This window comes from Nipponia nippon, unplaced genomic scaffold, assembly GCF_047370975.1.
Source record: "Nipponia nippon isolate SJK-2023a ecotype South Korea unplaced genomic scaffold, ASM4737097v1 scaffold_4, whole genome shotgun sequence".
Lineage (NCBI taxonomy): Eukaryota > Metazoa > Chordata > Aves > Pelecaniformes > Threskiornithidae > Nipponia > Nipponia nippon.
In genome coordinates this window covers 7670460-7688481 of record NW_028262358.1, presented here as the reverse complement: position 1 = coordinate 7688481, position 18022 = coordinate 7670460, and the positions used below count along the sequence as shown (strand labels likewise).

General features: G+C 37.6%; 1 protein-coding gene across 3 annotated transcripts in view; it reads left to right on the top strand.

Moving 5' to 3' along the window:
- ESF1 (ESF1 nucleolar pre-rRNA processing protein) overlaps positions 1-18022 on the top strand; it is a 33328-nt gene that overhangs the window by 4156 nt on the left and 11150 nt on the right. For all 3 annotated transcript variants that reach the window (XM_087774413.1, XM_087774411.1, XM_087774412.1), the window contains exons 5-9: positions 132-232; positions 1780-1932; positions 3439-3553; positions 4510-4648; positions 11728-11889. In XM_087774413.1, the coding sequence (XP_087630539.1) occupies positions 132-232; positions 1780-1932; positions 3439-3553; positions 4510-4648; positions 11728-11889 (670 nt within the window). The remainder of the gene's footprint in view (positions 1-131; positions 233-1779; positions 1933-3438; positions 3554-4509; positions 4649-11727; positions 11890-18022) is intronic.

The following is an 18022-nucleotide window of genomic DNA, read 5'->3' as shown; positions in this document are numbered from 1 at the left end:
GAATTGATCCCTTTACTGATTCTAGATAAAAAAACATAAAGTCTAAAAGGCTTGGTGAGATATTTTTTCTTAGTTGGTGTACGTTATGCCACTACAGTTAAAAATTTACTTTTGTGTTGTTGTATTTGTAGATTTATCCTTCGGAGTTTGGAAAAGAGAGATTGAAAGAGGAAGAACAAAAAGGACCTGTGGAACTATTCGATCTTCCAGAGAATACCACAGAGAATGACGGGTATTAACTTTATCTTCAAATGAGAGATATAATATGTTTAATTCTCAGTGAAAATCCCAATCAACGCCTGTTTCCAAAAGTTCACATGTGGAAGTCTCCTGTGGACGCCTTAATTCTGTAGCTTTTTCAAGGGATGTTGTACAGCTGGCCCTGGTTCATTGTCAATGCATTGAATAAATGCATTATGATGAAACTTGAGGAGATTTGCTTGTTGATAACTGAGTTCAAAATTTTGATGTAGCTCATTGGAATAATAAATGGAACAAATGTGTGGAGAGCTTAATGTAGCATTTCTCCTCTTCAAATTGCCATTCACGCAGTAAACTCCCTTTGTTGCTTACTGTCAAAATTTTTATCTGCGTAATCAACAGGGACCTTAACTTAGGTCAAGAATTCCCAGATTGAGATTTCTTGAATGCCACCAGCAGCACCCCTGGCTTACTAGGCTGAGCTCATCAGGCCTACCATTGTCTAGGCTTCTTCAGGCATGTCTTTGGTTTTTTTTCTCCTTTTGTTTTGCTTGAAAGTCTTGTCTGTATGGAACTTGAGAGGTTTTGTTTTTATATTTTTTCCAGAACTTCCAAATGTTTGGCAGCCTGACTGGGGCCACTTTTGTATAGTACATCCCGCTGGACTGCCCTGTATTTGGAAAATCTGGATGCTTCTGAAATAAGTGCAGGTCACTTTAAAGAAAGTCTCTAGTGCATGAGGGAAGTGTATGATGAACTTATGGTGCGTTCTGAAGTCAGTTTCACTGTGTGCATCATCCTGAGGCATTAGATTTACTGCTCGGTGGGCTCTAGAGCATCTGGAATACAACAAACAGAAATCCAGGTATCCCAGAGATACCTCAGTGCTAGCTGTGCACATACCTTTCAGTTCTGTGGGACAGGACCTCAGCCCCGCGATCTCTCTCCTGCATCCTTCCACCAATTCATCCACTTCTCAATCTCTTTGCTGCTTTTCTTTTTCTCTTGCTGCCATCTTCTATGGCACCACCACCACCTGTGCTACCCAAGTTAGTATCCTGACTCCTGTCCTCACCCATACTGCTTTCTTACTTATCGCTCCTACACTGCCTCTCTCTAGCAGGAGGATCTGCAATCCTGTCTGTACAGCTTCTCTTATGTTCTTAACCTGTACCCTTACTTATGTGTGAACATGCTTTTCATCAGCCTTGTTAAGAGCCAGGAGCATTGCAAACAACTTGATAGGAACAATTAAATGCTATTTTCTGTGGCCTGCACAGAGGCATGCAGAGATGCTACTCTGTGCCCTGCACAGGGACTCTAACCTTACAATGCCTGTGGGAAGCGGAGTCAGATACAGAAAGCGTACACTTAATAAAACTGTGTGAATGAGTCTTTTTACTTCAGTAAAATTGAATATATACTGGTGGAGCTTCATGCTGTTTAACGTCTAATCTTATTAGAAGATTAGGAGAGTGTTTGAATGGTGCATATTTGTAATGAGTTGAATTAAAATATTTTGCAAATGAAAAGTTGTTAAAGCCAGCTCACATGATTGTACTGTTTTCCATTTCGCAGGCTTTATAGGGAGAAACTGCGGGAGTATCAATTTAAGCGACTGAAATACTTCTATGCAGTTGTAGAATGTGATTCTCCTGAAACAGCCAATAAAATTTATGAGGAATGCGATGGACTGGAATTTGAAAGTAGCTGTTCTTTTATAGACCTGAGGTAACTCCAGTGGTGACTTTTTTACATCTTGGGCCGGGGAGGGGTAGGAGAATTAAAGCCCATTTAAAATCATTGGGAGCAAACTATATTGTCTTTATTCTGTAACCAAAATGAGATATGTAAATAAATTAGGGATCCAGTGAGTTGTTAGGTTTCCCTTTGATTCTTTTTTCTTCTTTTTGAGCATTCCAGCATTACTGGAATATGGAAAGTTTGAGAGGATCTCTGCATAGAGGGATTAGTCTCAGAGAAGTCAGGTAAAATGTTCTGGTTGCATCTTCAACCTTTTGGTACAATTAAATAAAGTTGTAGGATTTAGAAAACAAAGCAACATACTGCTGCTTTTTTTTTTTTTTTTTTTTCCTTTTCTTTCCCCAAGGGTCCAGAACTGCATTTTTTTCAGGATTGATTACCACAGGGCAAGAATATTGCTGCTGTTGTCGTGAAGCTGCAATAGATTACTATGCTAGCCCTCATGAATGAGCTGGAAGCTCTAATATTTCAACAGTCACGTTTGGGAGAGAAAGAATTTTAAATTATAGTTGTGCTTTTTTGTTAGTATTTCTTTTTGTTACATAAAATCCTTCTAGCATGAGCAGAAGAGAAGTTACTAAATCATAATAAGTTTTGACAAGCTGGCTTTGTCTGCTGGGGCCTGTGTTATGGGCACTCTTGGAAGTCAGTGAGAGAGCAGTTTTTTGCTTTAAATCATTTTCTAGAGGAACTTAGTTCATTTGCTTTGAACCATTTTGGAGAAGATGATCACTGCCAAATGAACATGTAACTTTTCATGCTTTTAAACATAGAAAGATAATGTTTTACAACAGACGCAGCTGTTTAAAATTCTCCAGTGCTTTTCCTAATCTTCTAGTTCGTTAAATTTTCATGTTGAATAGCATTCATCAGATTACATTTGCAATGATTTAAAAAAAAGAAAGCCCAAGTAATTTCTCATGTAGTGTACAAAGGGTTGTTTTTTTATCTAACTTCTTTTGTTGTTACATGACTTCGGTCTTTTTAACATTTTTTTTCCCCGCTAATTGTAATGTTAAAGAGGTACCAGGCTTTCCTGAAATGTTTTGAATTTTTTTTTATTTATCTGTTTCCAAGTTCTATTTTATTCACTTTTTTCTTTTGAATTTTTAATATTAAGCTTTCTGCAAAGATGATTCTTAAAACAAACGAAACCACCCTAAAACCCAGGCGGGTTTTGTGACCCACCCAGTGACCCTGCTAATACCAGACTGAAAGTTGTTTAGTTTACTTTCCCAACATGGTGGTGTTATACATCGAAAACCTGTGGAATAGCTGTGCGGAAGCCAGACGGTTAATCTTACATGTGTGGAGTACTTGTCCTTTTCTTTTGTTGTCTTTTCAGGCTTACCAACTTTGTATTTTAGCAAATTCTTTTGTGCTGATGTACCATACTCATGAAAAGCTTAGACTGTTTATACTATGCAGTTTCCCAGTATATTTGAATAATAACATGTTTTATTTGCCTTCAAGATTTATTCCAGATAACGTTACATTTGACGATAAGCCAAAAGATGTAGCCTCAGAAGTGAATGTAGCTGTATATAAGCCAAAGTACTTCACATCTGCTGCTATGGGAACATCAAAGGTATCTTTACAATGTTTTTCTAATTTGTTTAGTTTTATTGCCAGCTTATATAAGTAGTGAGGAAAAGATTCCTGATTATCTTCACTATTTTGAAATAAAGACATCAAACATATTAAAAGATGTAAGCATGTTACAGAGCCACAAGTTGCCACCCCATATATAAGCTCGAGTTTTGGATTTTAAGAGATTCGGCTTCTTTGTTACAAATTAAATACTACATTTTGACCTCATTATACTTCGATTACAAGTTGCATGTGGAATTACTTTGCTATTCACAGTTAAATCTTCTCATTTGCTTAAAATGGGTATTTGTGTGTAGCTCAACAAGAGCTTTTATGGTGGTAGTGCCAGGCTTAAACAGTTGCTTCCCCTCCTTGTAGCTATTCATTCCTACTCTGTCTTACGGGGCAGCCAAAACTTCCATCTGGCCATGAAGCGAACCGGATTGGAGAAGTGATTAGTTGAAAAATAAGTAACTTCTGCTGGATCATTTTTCAGTCAGATCTGCTTCACCTTCCAGTTGAGGGTGCAGTTGCACAAACACTTTCATTGTTCCCATTGCAATCCATCCGTGGTTCCAGGAATGAGTTGCCGCTGGAAGAGGAAAGGAGTTGGTGGCTGCTTCAACACCAGTATCTGCTGATGCAAAGGAAATTTGGCTTGCAAAGATTTCGTGTTGTGTGACCTGCTGTTACAGAACCCTTCACTGCATGAGGAGGCTTCTTCATTCTTTCATGTAGTTAAAACTCCTTGAAACTTGCTGTAGAACAAATTCCAAAAAGTTGTAATTCAATTTATTTCAGTAAATGGTTATTATAGCTAATTGCTGCAGAGAACATTAGTAACAGGTTTACCTTGCTTCTTAAATGGAAGGTATCAATTTTCCCTAAAAAGACAGAGTTACAATGTTTAGTTTTAGTGTTTCAACTTCTACAAGTGTCATTCTTCTTTTTAAGGTAGATATCACATGGGATGAGACAGATCATGAACGAGTAATGTCACTTAGCAGAACTTTTAAAAAAGAGGAACTTCTTGACATGGATTTTCAAGCTTATTTGGCTTCATCTAGTGAAGAAGAGGAAGAAGAGCAGCAAGGTACTTACATTAATAAATGTTGTCTGCAAAGCCATTAGCCGCAGTGTTTTGAACACAAGTTATTTAAATATGTGAATTCCGTATCTTTATAAAATGCTTTGAATGTCGTCTTTTACAGGGACAACATTATGCTTGTTGTATAAAAGCTGTCGTCAGGTTCTACTATGAAAATAACCTACCTTTCCCCCCCAGCTAAACATCACCAAAAGTGGCATATACTTACTTTTTTTGTAAGTAAAAGGTGGAAGGAAATTGGTGGTGACCATGTGGGTATTTTTTTGTTTGCTCTTTTCAATTAGGAAATAAATGGATTGATGACAGAATGTTGACGGATTGACAGATGCTAAATTTTTTTTGGAAAAGATTCTTAAGTTAGGCATGTTAACATGGAAGCTGTAGAGTTCTTTACATTTACTGGAACTTGACATTCCTTTTTTTCTTTATTTTTTTGTTTGCTTGAGTTAAATACACTTTTCCAGTGTTCTTTATACATGATAAGAAAACACATGTACAAATTTTTAAAATGGTATCTCTAAAGCCACAGTTGAGATTCATTATGCAAACCTGATTCTGATTCTCCGAATAAATAACATCACTAGTATGACCCCAAAATTACTACATTCTTTTTCGTGACAAAGTACGTTAGCTGAATTTGGAGTTACAGCTTACTTAGAAGATTCGTTAGTGAGAGTTTGACTTAAGTATTATCACCCTAGCTTTAAAACAGCTTTCTGGTTTTCATTTCTGTACTGCAAAATCTCTTTACCTGGTGTAATTAATGTGTGATTAAGCCAAGTATAATGATTATAATTTGGGTCATTTCAACTAGCAAGATCACAGGTGATCTAAATCATGGCATATTTTCTTTATTGCCAGTATGATAAATCTGTTAAAGCTGCTTTTCATCATGCATTTGAATGATTTATGTAGAGTATGTGGTAGCTATTCTGTTCATTCAGTGCTGAATGAAGATCTGCTGCCTTTCTGTGGAGTCTGAGTAACACTGATGCAAAATTACCAAATGGTAGGTGATTAGGAGTTATCCTCATGTTTGAGCCCCTGAATAGCTGCTTCCTGAATAGGAGCTTGCACCTCACCTCCCAGTGTAAAATAATTTTCTTCCCCCCCCCTTTTTTTTTCCTTCCTACCCCTCTCTCTCTGTTTTTTTTCAGGGTACCTTAACATTTTTTTGTCAAGTTTGGCAATACCTACTTTAATTTCTTCATTTCTGAGAGAAAATTATTTTCAATAGAACCAGAGGTGCTGCCTTTTCGGTGGAAAAGTCCTAGTTTGAAATGTGAACTGGTTAATGACTAAATGAATTAGGTACAATGCTCACTGTGGAAATCCATTTCAAGGTTATGATAGTGTTTTGGCCTCTTCATGGTGCTCTGTACACACACTAAAGTCTCTGCAGGGCAAGGAGATACTGAAAAAGCTGCCCTAAGATTCTGCTTGTTGGAACAGCTTAGGCAAGGTGTTGAATGTGCTCCAGACCTTAGAAGGTCCTGAGGGAGATGTAGATTGCAGAGAGCTTTTTCACTCCACCAGTAGCTCTTCTTGGGTAACCAGGGGAGTGTGAAAGGCAGCGGAGGAAAGCTGTGCTATAGGCCTTGTGGTACTCCTAAGCTATAGGTCTTATATAGTGAGGGGAAAGGTAAGCAGCAGCACATATTTAAGGGAGCTTTAGAGTGTAGTAGTAACATCTTTCAAATGCTTTTTGATTCACGTAACCTCTTAAGAATATAAAGAGTGTCATCTAACTTCGTAAGGTATGTAAATCTTCTGTGTATGGTGGACCAACATGTAAATTCCTGAATTACTTTGCTTGTTTTCAGTCTACAATTCAGTCTGCTCTTAATTAATAATATATAGATAGCCTAAATTACAGGGCAAAGAAAATGTCATTAAGCCTTAATCAGGTCTTTCAAACAGATGTTAAAATTGATTTATACTGCATTAAAGCAGATTGTTGCAATCAGAGACGCGTTTGGAGCGCGCAAAAGAACATTACAGATTTTTCTGGTTATAGAGTTGGGAAATCTTCCGGCAGCAAACTCAGCTTGGCAATATCTTGGCAGGGTTAATGTCCATTTGTTTCTCATCTTACTTAAAAACTGCACCTCTGTGAGCTTTAGTTTCTCTGGTAATGCTTAGTAAAGTATCTAAATGGGAGCAGTAGATGCAGAGGAAAGCATTTCCATCTCACTATGTACAAGACTACTGCTATGTGGAAGAATAGCATCTGTAACAGGGTGGTGATGAAAGCGAACATCTAGAAGTGAGCAACACTTCAAAAATTTTAAACAGTAAACTTCTGTTGTTGGGAAGGAAGAGAAATTGACCTTAAGTAATCTTATCACGCTAATAAATTTTAAACCTGGCAATCTCTAGATTCTAACGATGGTTTGAAAAGTAAGTTATTAATAGAGGAATTATGTTGCCATGTCTTTAACATGTTCCTGACCTTTTATCCATTCAGTTATGTGATGGAAAACAGGATTCCATTTGACAGGATTCCATCCAGCAGAATTACATGGCACTATGCACAAATGGGAAAAATTGATGTCAGCTGCGTGAATGGAAATGTAGGAGTGTGATAAGAAGGAAAAAAATGTCCTGGACTTTTATTCATTTTTTTTCTTAACTTATCAAAATGTTTTATTTATAAACAGGTTTTTGTTGGCCTGTTCTAATCTGGGTTTTATGGAACTTTTCAGCTTAAAATATGTGTGTCATGAATGTTAGTATTACTATTATACAACAGTTTTGTAATGTCAAGTATTTTAGTGACCTTGTATGTTGTGGTTCATAGCACAAAGTATCTCCTTTGCATTGCTTCTGAATTTGCTGTTACTTGGATGCATTTGTTCCAGTTAGGAAGTGTGCATCAAATCCAGCCCGTAATTGCTATTTTGACCATGAGCACCAGTGACTTAGTGTATGGCATTTTACATGAAGCTTCAAATCAAGCATTATGGTTTTTATGCCTAAGCTTTTGTTCTGTTTTTTTACCTTTGCAAGAGATCACATCTTTTCTGCTGTTCTGCACAGCCACACAGAATACCTGAATAGACTTTATGACAAAATACTTTTATCGGTGTATTTTTAATTAGCTGTTCCTGATGGTATAATCATAGAATATCCTGAGTTGGAAGGGACCCACAATGATCATTGAGTCCAAGTCCTGACTCCACACAGGGCAACCTAAAACTTAAACTATATATCTAAGAGTTGTCCAAACACTTCTTGAGCACCAACAAGCTTGTCGGGAACTCTGTGTAGAGCCCTGTTCTCCACAGTAGGAGTTTGAGCAGGGAGCACAGTCTCTTGTGGTATTGGGCTTCCAATACAAGAGTCTACAAAGCCAGGAGATGTTTCATTTTGTGCTGCTGCACCAATGCTGGAGGTGCACACTCGTAGAGAAAGAAAATGTAGTTGTTGGGAAGGAGTTGCTGGGTGGAATTTTACTTTTTTTTTTTAATAATGCTACTCATCTTATTTTTAGTGATTAATGTTAAATAAAATCAGATCATTTATTAAATCTTTTACAATTTTGAAATCTATTTGGCGCAATAACTCTGACTGCATATATAAATTTAAATGCATCTTTAACATTTTATCACATGACAGTACAGTCCTCCTTGCTGTCCTAAGAATGAACAGTATTCATATGTGTTTATATTTGCTAGAACTATTACGGAAGGCTAAGAAGTGGAATGTGACAGATGTAGAACATGCAATTATTTAATACTGTCCCCGAATCCAATGGATGTTTATAAAATGCATTGAAAAGGATATTATTTGGGTTAGCTTCTGTCCCTTATTCCCGTATAGCTGCGTTGGACACTCTCAGGCATTACTGCTGCTTCGACAGTAACAAGATCTGACTTTTTAGAATATTTCTGTTGGGTTAGTTTTGGCATATTGCTAAAATATTTGTGAAGGAAACAAGCTAGCAAGAGGAGTTAGCAGTTCATGATTTAGCCAAGCCTGGGCGGAGTTTCATGGGTCAGAATAGAAATACCACAACCTGGTTATTTTCTTTCTGTGAAGCATCAGAAGCTTCATGTAACTGATGCAGGTGTTGGATACTTTTCCAAAGCATGTTTGCAGGAGCTTTTATATTGGGTTTGGTTTTTAATTAAAAAAAAAAAAAAAAAAAGTGCTTGGAAGGCCAGGAACAAGGGTCGTCTCAGCTTTCCTTCTAAGAAGTTCACGCAAGCTGTTGGAGGTGTCCAGTAACTTAGAATTGAAGAACACATCTGTGTGTGCTTTTGCAGGCCAGCGTGTCTCTACTCAGAAATGATTAGAGAGCAGCCAGCTCTGATTGCAGGTGTGTTCATCTTGGCTTACCTCTGGCTGTTTCAGAAGCGTGGTTCTAGGAATGTCCAGGCACCTCTCATGTGCAGCCAGCTGCCGAAAGGCTGCAGCAGCCACAGTCACCTGGTTTGCAGAGTAAGTTTTAAAAACTGCATCCAGTGCACACCACTCAAGTGGTTAGACTACCCTGACCTGAAAAAAACACGAAAACTAAAACAGCCAGAATGTAATGCTTACCATTAATTTATTGTTACCTGTTCACATTCTCTTCTTCCAGTGTCTGTCTCCCTGAAAAATATTTTACAAAAAGATGTCTACTGTGATATGCTTTGAAGAAGCTTATTTTGATTACCTTGAATTCTAAATTTTTCCTTTTTTATTATCATTTGGATGAATTAATGGGATTTGCACAACTTCTTGTTCAGAGAGTGCTGAGAATGTGGGAAAGCGGGGTTAAAACTCAAAGTTTTTCTTTGTTCGGCACTATTTTCTGGCTCAAGACTGAGGTCAACGCATTTAATCTTTCATATCATGCTGTAGTACAGTGCAGTAACCTCTACCTCAGACTTGCTTCTTGAATGCTGGAGCGTAGAGCTTTTTCTTTTTCATTCTGCGGGTCTACATGCATTGTAGGGGGTTTTTGCATCTGTCTGAATTAGAGTAACTGCCCTGGATAGAATTGAGACATTTAGTGTATTTTTATGGTGTGGCCATCAGCGTTCAGGTCAGCAGCTGAATTTTCTGGTGTGCCATTACATCATGAGGGGGAATTTTATCCTTCCATCTTTAAAAGAAACTCAGCTTTGCAGTAGACCTGTTGTCAAACGTTATGTCTGCTATAATTTTTCTGCTTTCTTTAGTTTGTAAGGCTGAGTTAAAAAACAAACAAACAAACAAACAAAGGAATCATCTACTCGGCCATTGCAAGATAATCTTAAACTAAGAATGCTATCTCTTCAAAACACTTATTACAAGAATGTGATCTCAGCTGACACAGCTGCCAATCAGCAATTTAATATATTGAGCCTCTGCATTTGTTTATTTTTTGATGAATTACAGCATTTAAAAACAAACAAAACCCATACAAACTATTGTATTGGAATGATCCTGACCTGCCTTGGGATTTTAACTTTTTTCTTATTAGTTCTTCTAGCACTTCTGTTACTACTCCTTTTAAAAAAATGAAGAATATACTTGTATTTTATACTGTAAATTTCATCTGCTTTTGCATTTTCTTCCTTCACAGGTTAAGATTTTTTTCTCTGAACTGTATTTCTCTTGCAGTGCAGCTGTTAATGCACCAGAACTTTTTGTTTTGTTTGTGTGTTTTGTTCAAAAAGTCTTTGAACAAGCTGTTGGCAGAAAGCATTACTGCCTTCATATCCATCGGGAAGTGGTTCCTCGTGTTGTGCAATACAATGTGATACTTGAAAGCTAGTGACAAGGTTGTTTGAACTCTGAACAAACTTTGAGAACATATTCAGCTCATTTTCCTTTCTTGCAGCTGTTGTCAAGTGTTCTTTATTTGCTTATGGAATGAAAAGGCTCTTAAGGGTTTTTTGAAGGTGATGTCGAACATTTGACAAAAGAGATGCATGTTTTATCTAAATCAGAAAGTATGACAGTATGCATTGCCACTTAAATTTCTCCTAGCAAAATTAGCAAAACCAGTCATAAATACAAATCGGTAGCCCCTTACTTATCCAGTTTCAAGGGAACCTTTCTTAGCTTCAGGATTTCTTCATTTCCCATCCAGTATAGCTTTACTTCTCATTTCACATGATAGCAGGAAGAAGGAACAACAGAATGGCTTATTTTTCTTCTCAGTCTTCAAAACCGAATGCCTTTTGCTTGCTGCGCAAGCCGATGCTTTCCTCTTAGGAGGTTCCAGCTACTGATGAGGAGAGTGGAAAAGCAGCTGCAGTTAACTGAACAGTAAAGATTTCTGCTCCCAGCCAACAACCAGCTTCTTGCGGTGATGGGACGTGGAAGAGAGCAGCAGCATCACACCTCAGTTTTCGCCAAAGACCAGAGGTCACTCTGTGTTAACTTGCAACTGTGGTCTGCCTTTCTAGGCACCAGTTATGCTGTCCATGCAACTCAGTACCTTAGGAAGCACAGCTTTACTGCTAAACCAGAGAAAAAGAAAAAAGGAGCCTGCCCCAGAGCTAGTATTCTACAGTTCAAGTAGCTGCAGCATCTTTAAAGCCTTAAAAGCCTGTTCTCTCTGAAACGTTTGTTTAAAAACTTATTGTAAGTCACATTGTAATTGTGTTTTTCTAAAAAAAGGAAGGAAAAAACTCTTTCCATCTTGCTTCATTTGTTAATTCAGCATGTCACTGAAGTTGAAGGCATTGAATAATTATCTCTGTTACAGAATCTTGCAAGGTTTATTTGTTAAAATGTAGCACTCTATTTTCAAAATGCTTTACACAACTATTTTTTGAGATTTAGGTACTAGTCTGCTGTAAAGGATTCTGAAACTAATAACTTTTAAATGCAGTAAAGGATGCTGTGTCCGATCAGTGATTTCCTTTGCTGGACAAATTTTCTTTCATCTTTTCAGATACTATTTTTATTTCATCTAAGTAGGGGAGTTCTAAAACTGATTACTCTTTGGGGGAATAATAGATGAAAATATTTTAGATTGTTTTTTAGAAACAATGTATGTGCCTTAGGTGTGTTTCCTAATCATTAACTTGGAAAGTGATCACTTTCTTGAGGCTGCCTGTGAGAGCTTTACTCTCTCTTTCTAGGTGGTGATGTAGCTCATGAAACAGAAGATGACAAACCCAGGAAAAGCCAAAAAGATGATGAAGAACAAATTGCCAAGTACAGAGAACTTTTGCAAAGTATCCAAGAAAAAGAGAAAAAACAGGAAGAAAAGGATATAGGAATGGAGATTAAATGGGTTCCAGGTAAGCTTTATTATTTTCTTTTACTAACTTGGAGGATATGCGGTATTGGCCTGCTAATAGGGATATAGTGTAAGGTATCAAATTTATAGTCATAGAAACTGACCTTTTTTTTTTTTCCATAAATTGAAATCCAGATGGATTACAGTGAGGAAATAGAAAAAAATAATATGACTGAACTCCGTTCCTCAGCTGTAAGCTTCTCTTTGTAGCTTATTTTTTTGCCAGTTTTTTTTTTGTGCTTGCTTTTTCACTTATCACTTCATAGGTTTTCTGGAATAGAATGGAGGTGTTTGTCGTAGAGCCATAAAACATACCTATGCTTTTAGAAATTAAAACCGGTATGATTTGGAAACATAGCATAAAATTAGATGAGAATGGTTTGAAAATCTTGCTTGCATAATGCTGAAGATTTGGGGGAGCAGAGAAGGGAGAAGTCTGACCTTCCAGTGAGACTGCTCTGTGGGAAAGCAAGCTACCAGGAAGAAAAGTTGGGGGATATTTGGTTGTATTTAGTGGCATCCAGATTTTCATCTAGAAATTAAAAAAAAGATGACTTCACCCTATAGCATCCCAGCAGAACTCATCCTGAGATCTGAAAACTGATGTCTACGTTTTTTTCCTTTACGGTGAAAAGACATTCAGACTGATTTTTATATTTTATTTATGGGTGTGTGCTTTCCCTGAGATGTAATAAGCCAGTTTAATAACTCGCTACAGCCAAAAAGGGAAAGGTTTTCACTGTGGCCTCTCCTCCTCGATCCTGGCCCAGAGCTCATTGTGACTGCCCGTACCAGCCCTGGCACTTGGTAGATCTCTTTGCAAGCTTAATTTCATTTGTTAAAATGGCAGAACTACTCTGGAAAGGAAAAGAAGAAAAAATCTGGATCTTTTCTGCTGGGTTAGCGAGTCAGAGAGGCAAATGGAAGCATTTGGTGAATGCTCAGAGGGCTGAATTATGCAGTCCAAAGGGTGCTGGATTGGCTCAGCAGGTGTAGGACTTCAGGCTATGTAAGGACACAGCCAGATCTGTTATTGCAAGTACTGAGACCAGAGACATGCTAGAATCCAGCCCCTTCACCACTGATGTGTTAATTCCAGCTAGGAATGCGTATCGAATTATCTGATTTACACTAAGATTATTCTGAGTCCACTCAGGTAACTTCTGTTGAATATAAATGCTCGCTTGTTAAATCTTGCTCTGGTCTGTCCTGAGTCAGTGAAATTGATTGAACTGAATGGCATAGCTTTAGTCCTAGTTCTTGGTAAGATCTGTATTCAAAAGTATACACCGGCATTAAAAATAGTTGTGTGTTTTCAGTCGTGCTTATGTAATTCCAATCATTTCTGGCATGAATTCTCCCAAAACTCTTTAGAAAAAGCACAGATCATATGCCACAGGACAAGTGCTTGCTACCACAGCTGTGTCGTTGTGTTGTACTTCATCTGTCCACAGTGTGTCAGCGTTTGCATTCTTGAAGTTGCTCCCTTAGCATCCAAATCATTCTGTCCCTGAGCATTCAAGGCAGATGAGTTTTCATACGCAGATAGCTATCATAAGATTTTTACAAAGATTTCTTGTTGCCACCTTTCAGACTGAAGGTGGAAACCGCAGTCGAAACAATTGCTGCTAGGAATGTGTTCTGTATTTATATAGGCCAGGCATTGTTTAAACAGTTAGAAAAGCTACCATTTTTTGAGTTGGTTTGGAAAACACGTTTGGTTTTGTTTGTTTGTTTGTTTCTTATACAGTCTGTCTCCCAAAGAATCTTGCAAATTGTATGAATGAAGTTCTGTAAATTTAAAAAGACTAAGCAATGTAATGTGGTGACATAGCTAGGAATCTATAGCAAACCATGCATTGGAAAAGATGGAAAATTGTTTTGAGAGAGACTAAAGGAAATTTAGCAGCACAGGGAGAGCGGCCTCTTAAAACTGTGACTTGTGTGTTACAAGTAAATTATATCAATGTTTAGGAACTGTAGTAGAGAAGGAATCCAGTTTCCTAATACAGGGGCTCCCTGTTCCTTTGCAACTGAACTTGAATTTAGAAAATTGGATTTGTTCCGTATTACATCTAGTCCAACCCTTTCCTTACTGCACCTTCTTGCAGGGCTCCTAGGACTTTTGCTATCTCCTCATCTTTTTTGAGGGAGGGATGGGGAAAAAAAAAACCCAAACAAACAAAAAACCTCTATCCTGATAAATACGATTGACTGTCTAGAGTCAGTTGGATGTCTGTGCGCTGGGCCAGATTTGTTCATATAATGATGGGTTGAACGTGCATGTGCGCACAATGAAGCGCACATTGGTAGTTTATAGTATTTGATGTCATTTTAGCAACTATTGATTTTGCAGTATAGGTTACTGTTTTCTCATTTCTTACCCTGAAAATTGAGTATTATCAAAGAGCAGAGGTTCTGGAAATCATAGAAGTGTTTGCTTGCCTTTGCTAGTTAGACTATTCACCTCCCTGAGATCAGTCAATACCACTACTAGCTATTAGCCCCTGGACTATGGTTTTGTCCAAAACAAAAGTCCTAAAAGTGAAGACGAGTGTCTTAAATTTGCTTTTGAGTCTAATTTATGGGAACATGTTAGCTGTTACGGATTTCAGGCAGGATTTGGAGAGGAGGTCCTGCACACCTGAAAGGGAGTTGTTTTTTTTTTTTTTTTTTTTTTACAGTGGAGCATAGTCAGCACATGCTGAACAGTAGTTTATAGCTCTGGCAATATATATATATATATATGCAGTTGAGGCTGTGTTTTCTTATGGGAGAGAAGTACATTAGTTATTATGTTATTTTTTTCTTGAACAAATGTGCTGATTTAAATTCCAAAACAATTTAATTATGTTCAGTTGGAGCATTCTGGGAATTCAAAAATAGTTTTTGTTATAATCTCTTAAGACTCCTTAATTTTTTCAGAACCAGTTTATGTCTGTTGAAATATTTTTATTATCAAGCTCTGCCTTAATCTGCTTGACTTTATTGCTAAATCTCTTTTTCTGCCCGAATGTTTAATATACAGAGAGTTACAACAGTTAAATCTAGGAAGCTTTTCAATTGAAAGGCAGAGATTTGAATTAATTTAAAAATCTGAGTTTTGGCACAAATATTTACACATGGTTATAGAAAGCATGCTTTGTGAATGATTCAGTTATTCTTGAATCATAATAGTTCTAAATAAATCACAGTGCCAGCAAAAATAAATTAGATGTAGTTCCAACTCTCTTTGGTCTGTTCCTTTTAGGCACAAAATCAGTGTTACATTTAAGCATCCATCTGTTTTCTTAATCATATCTGATTTGAGCAACGATTACTATGCATCCTCATCCAGCTCCCAAAGCTCCCTTTAGAAGGTGAAGAGGGAGAAGACCACAACTGCATTTCTTGATGATATTCAGCCAGTTTTTCATACAGGGGTTGTTTTTTTTTTTATTGGACTTAAAAATTCTTCCTTTGGGAAGAATGAGATGTAAATATTTAGCTAGGCTTAAAGGAAAATTTAAAATTTGTTTTATCAGAAGTAGAATAGCAGGCAATCATGTCTCTGTAAAGTGCATAGTAAAGCCCAACGGTATGCTCATCTGGAATCTATATCATTGCTTAGCGTGTCCTTTGACTGAAGCAGTCTTACCTCTTGCAGCACGAAGCCGCGTGTGCTCAGCTGCATGTGGGCTCAGCACTGTAGCTCTTCACACTTGGCATCTTAGCTGCTAAGCGTGGTTGGTTTTTTTCAGGCAGTTATACTACGTTAGGAAAACTGTCTTGACTTAAGATGTCTTATCTTCGGGGGTGACAAATTCTAATGTTATCAGAATATTTCTGTCTGCCATTCCTTTTAGCTACCTGCAACAAGGTGTTTCTTTTTTCTGGTAAGACATTACATGCAAGATGAACTTGCTCATTTAGATTTCCTGAGAACAGAGAAGTATCTTCTTAGCTTCTAATAATTGTGACAGTTGCATGTTGTTAAACTTCCAAAAGTTTTCAAAACTAAGTGTTTAGAGAAGTAAAAATTGTGGCCTGCCCACCCTCCCTCACTCTCCCATCAGTGTAAGAAGCAATATACTTAGGTTTGTTGTAGTATTTATCACACTTTTAATCCTTTAGCTCAGGTATGGTTTAGTTGTATGCTAATATAGATGGCCTTTCCCCCCCTCTTTTCTTGGCCCTTATTTGTGAAGCTTAAATAAAACTAGTGTGATTCATTTATTCTAAAAAAGATTGATATCGCTGAGGGTATAAATTAGCCTTTTCTATGGCCAGTTAATAATTCTACCTAAAGCAGACCATTCCTTTCCCCTTCTGCAATCAAAAGCCTTTCGACCACTTAAATACACTCTTATTCTCGGGAAGTGGTCTGGACAGTAGTTTCTAAGCCATTCTAATCTGTGGAGAAACTCTAATGCCTTTCATGAGACTGCCAAATACCACAAGAAAGGGCTGTATTTTCCTCCAAGTCCTTCTGTGCCAGATGGATCAAATGATTCCATTTTCCAGCAAATAAATCAGAAATCTTGTAACCTCCTTTGAGATTTTGGTTCTCTCTTTTTCTGGAGATGTGACTTTTTTTTTTTTTTTTTAAATCCAGTATTTACTGTCTTCAGAGACAATCTGCAAGGTTGCTACCTGACCAATAATTTTTTCCACAAAAGTACTGCAGAATAATATCCAAAGTAATAGCAGTTCAATTTCGGGGAAGCTGATGACGCTCTTTCACTAACTTTGGAAATGAAAAGGTGTACAGTTGGAAATAACTAAATATTTGTTCTTGTTGTATGAGAGGGCTTCTTAGTGGCATGTTTTTAGTGAACCTATACAATACCCTTCCTTTACTTTATTGTGGCTTTGCATTTGTTTGCTAATTTAGTACCCAATTTTTGTGGTGGTAACAGTTTGCCACTTACTGTTAATTCTGGCTTCTTTCCAGGATAGTAGAAGGGCGCTTTATCTTTTTTTTTTTTTTTTTTTTTCCTTCACTCCCCTCTTTTCTTCCTGTAAGACATGGTTTAATATGACTTTAGATCTTGTCCACACTTCGTGTTTCAGACATGTTGTAACCAGCTCTCCAGCCTTTGAATTATTTTTGGAGTGTAGACAAGTGCAAGAACAGGAATTGGTGTTTGCAGTTTTTCAGAAAAATGTTCTGCCTGCTCTTCTGAGGACGGGTAGAACTGTCCATGAAGGCTGCCCATTTTTTCCATTATGAACGCTGTTTTCAGTTCCTCATTACTGAGGAGAGCTGGAAGGAATGATGAGGAGCAGGGACTGGCCAAATGAGAAACCTGGGAGTTGGGAGAAAGAATGGGATCTAGTCTAGGACATCTGGAGAGGTCCAAGTATGATTTCCCAGCAGTAAAGCTAGTATGAGGGGTGGGAGAGTAGGATTTGGTGAGGGCTGGACTGCGATGGTAAGAAAGGGATGCTGGAGAGAGATAATTAAAATGTTGAATTGGGGGAGAGACAGCAAATACCAGACTTGGAGGGGGAAGCAGAAACATGATTCCTACACGCTCCTAAGATCTCTCAGTCATGTCGTAAAAGAGGATGTTAACTATAGGATATCTGACGCAGTTGTTCCAGAAGTTTAGAAAAAAAAAAAAGTGTAGTGAATGAAGGAAGGAGTTGCAGGTAGGAGAAGAATACTTCATTGCTCAGGCTGTTACTTCCTGCCAGGGAAGTGGATTCTGTCTTTCTGCCGCTGAGTTCTGCTGCAGTGTGTTGCAAGGCAAGTCAGTTAATCTCTTTACATCATGAAGTTTTGTTTTTGCAAGTGCCTATCTGTGAAGAAGGGGCTGAAAGTGTATAAGCTGCATCTGAAGTCAGTAGTTGTCCTCATAACATGCAAGTGATGTGTCATGTAAAGGCTTTTGAAAAAGCGTTCCTGAAGTGTGTGGAATTTTTCACCGAAAAGTGAAGATTGCTTTTAAATTCAGTTCTTTATTGTAGATTTAAATATTTTTGATGTAAAACGGGGATGCTCCAGTTATTTAATGGATTCTTTCTTAAGGTGATGTTCTTGCACCATTGAATACTGCAATGATACACATTATAGAAAACTCCATTCTGTTTCTAGAGTAGTGTTCAATTATGTTCAGTAATTTTGCTATACATGTTCAGTAACTTCGCTA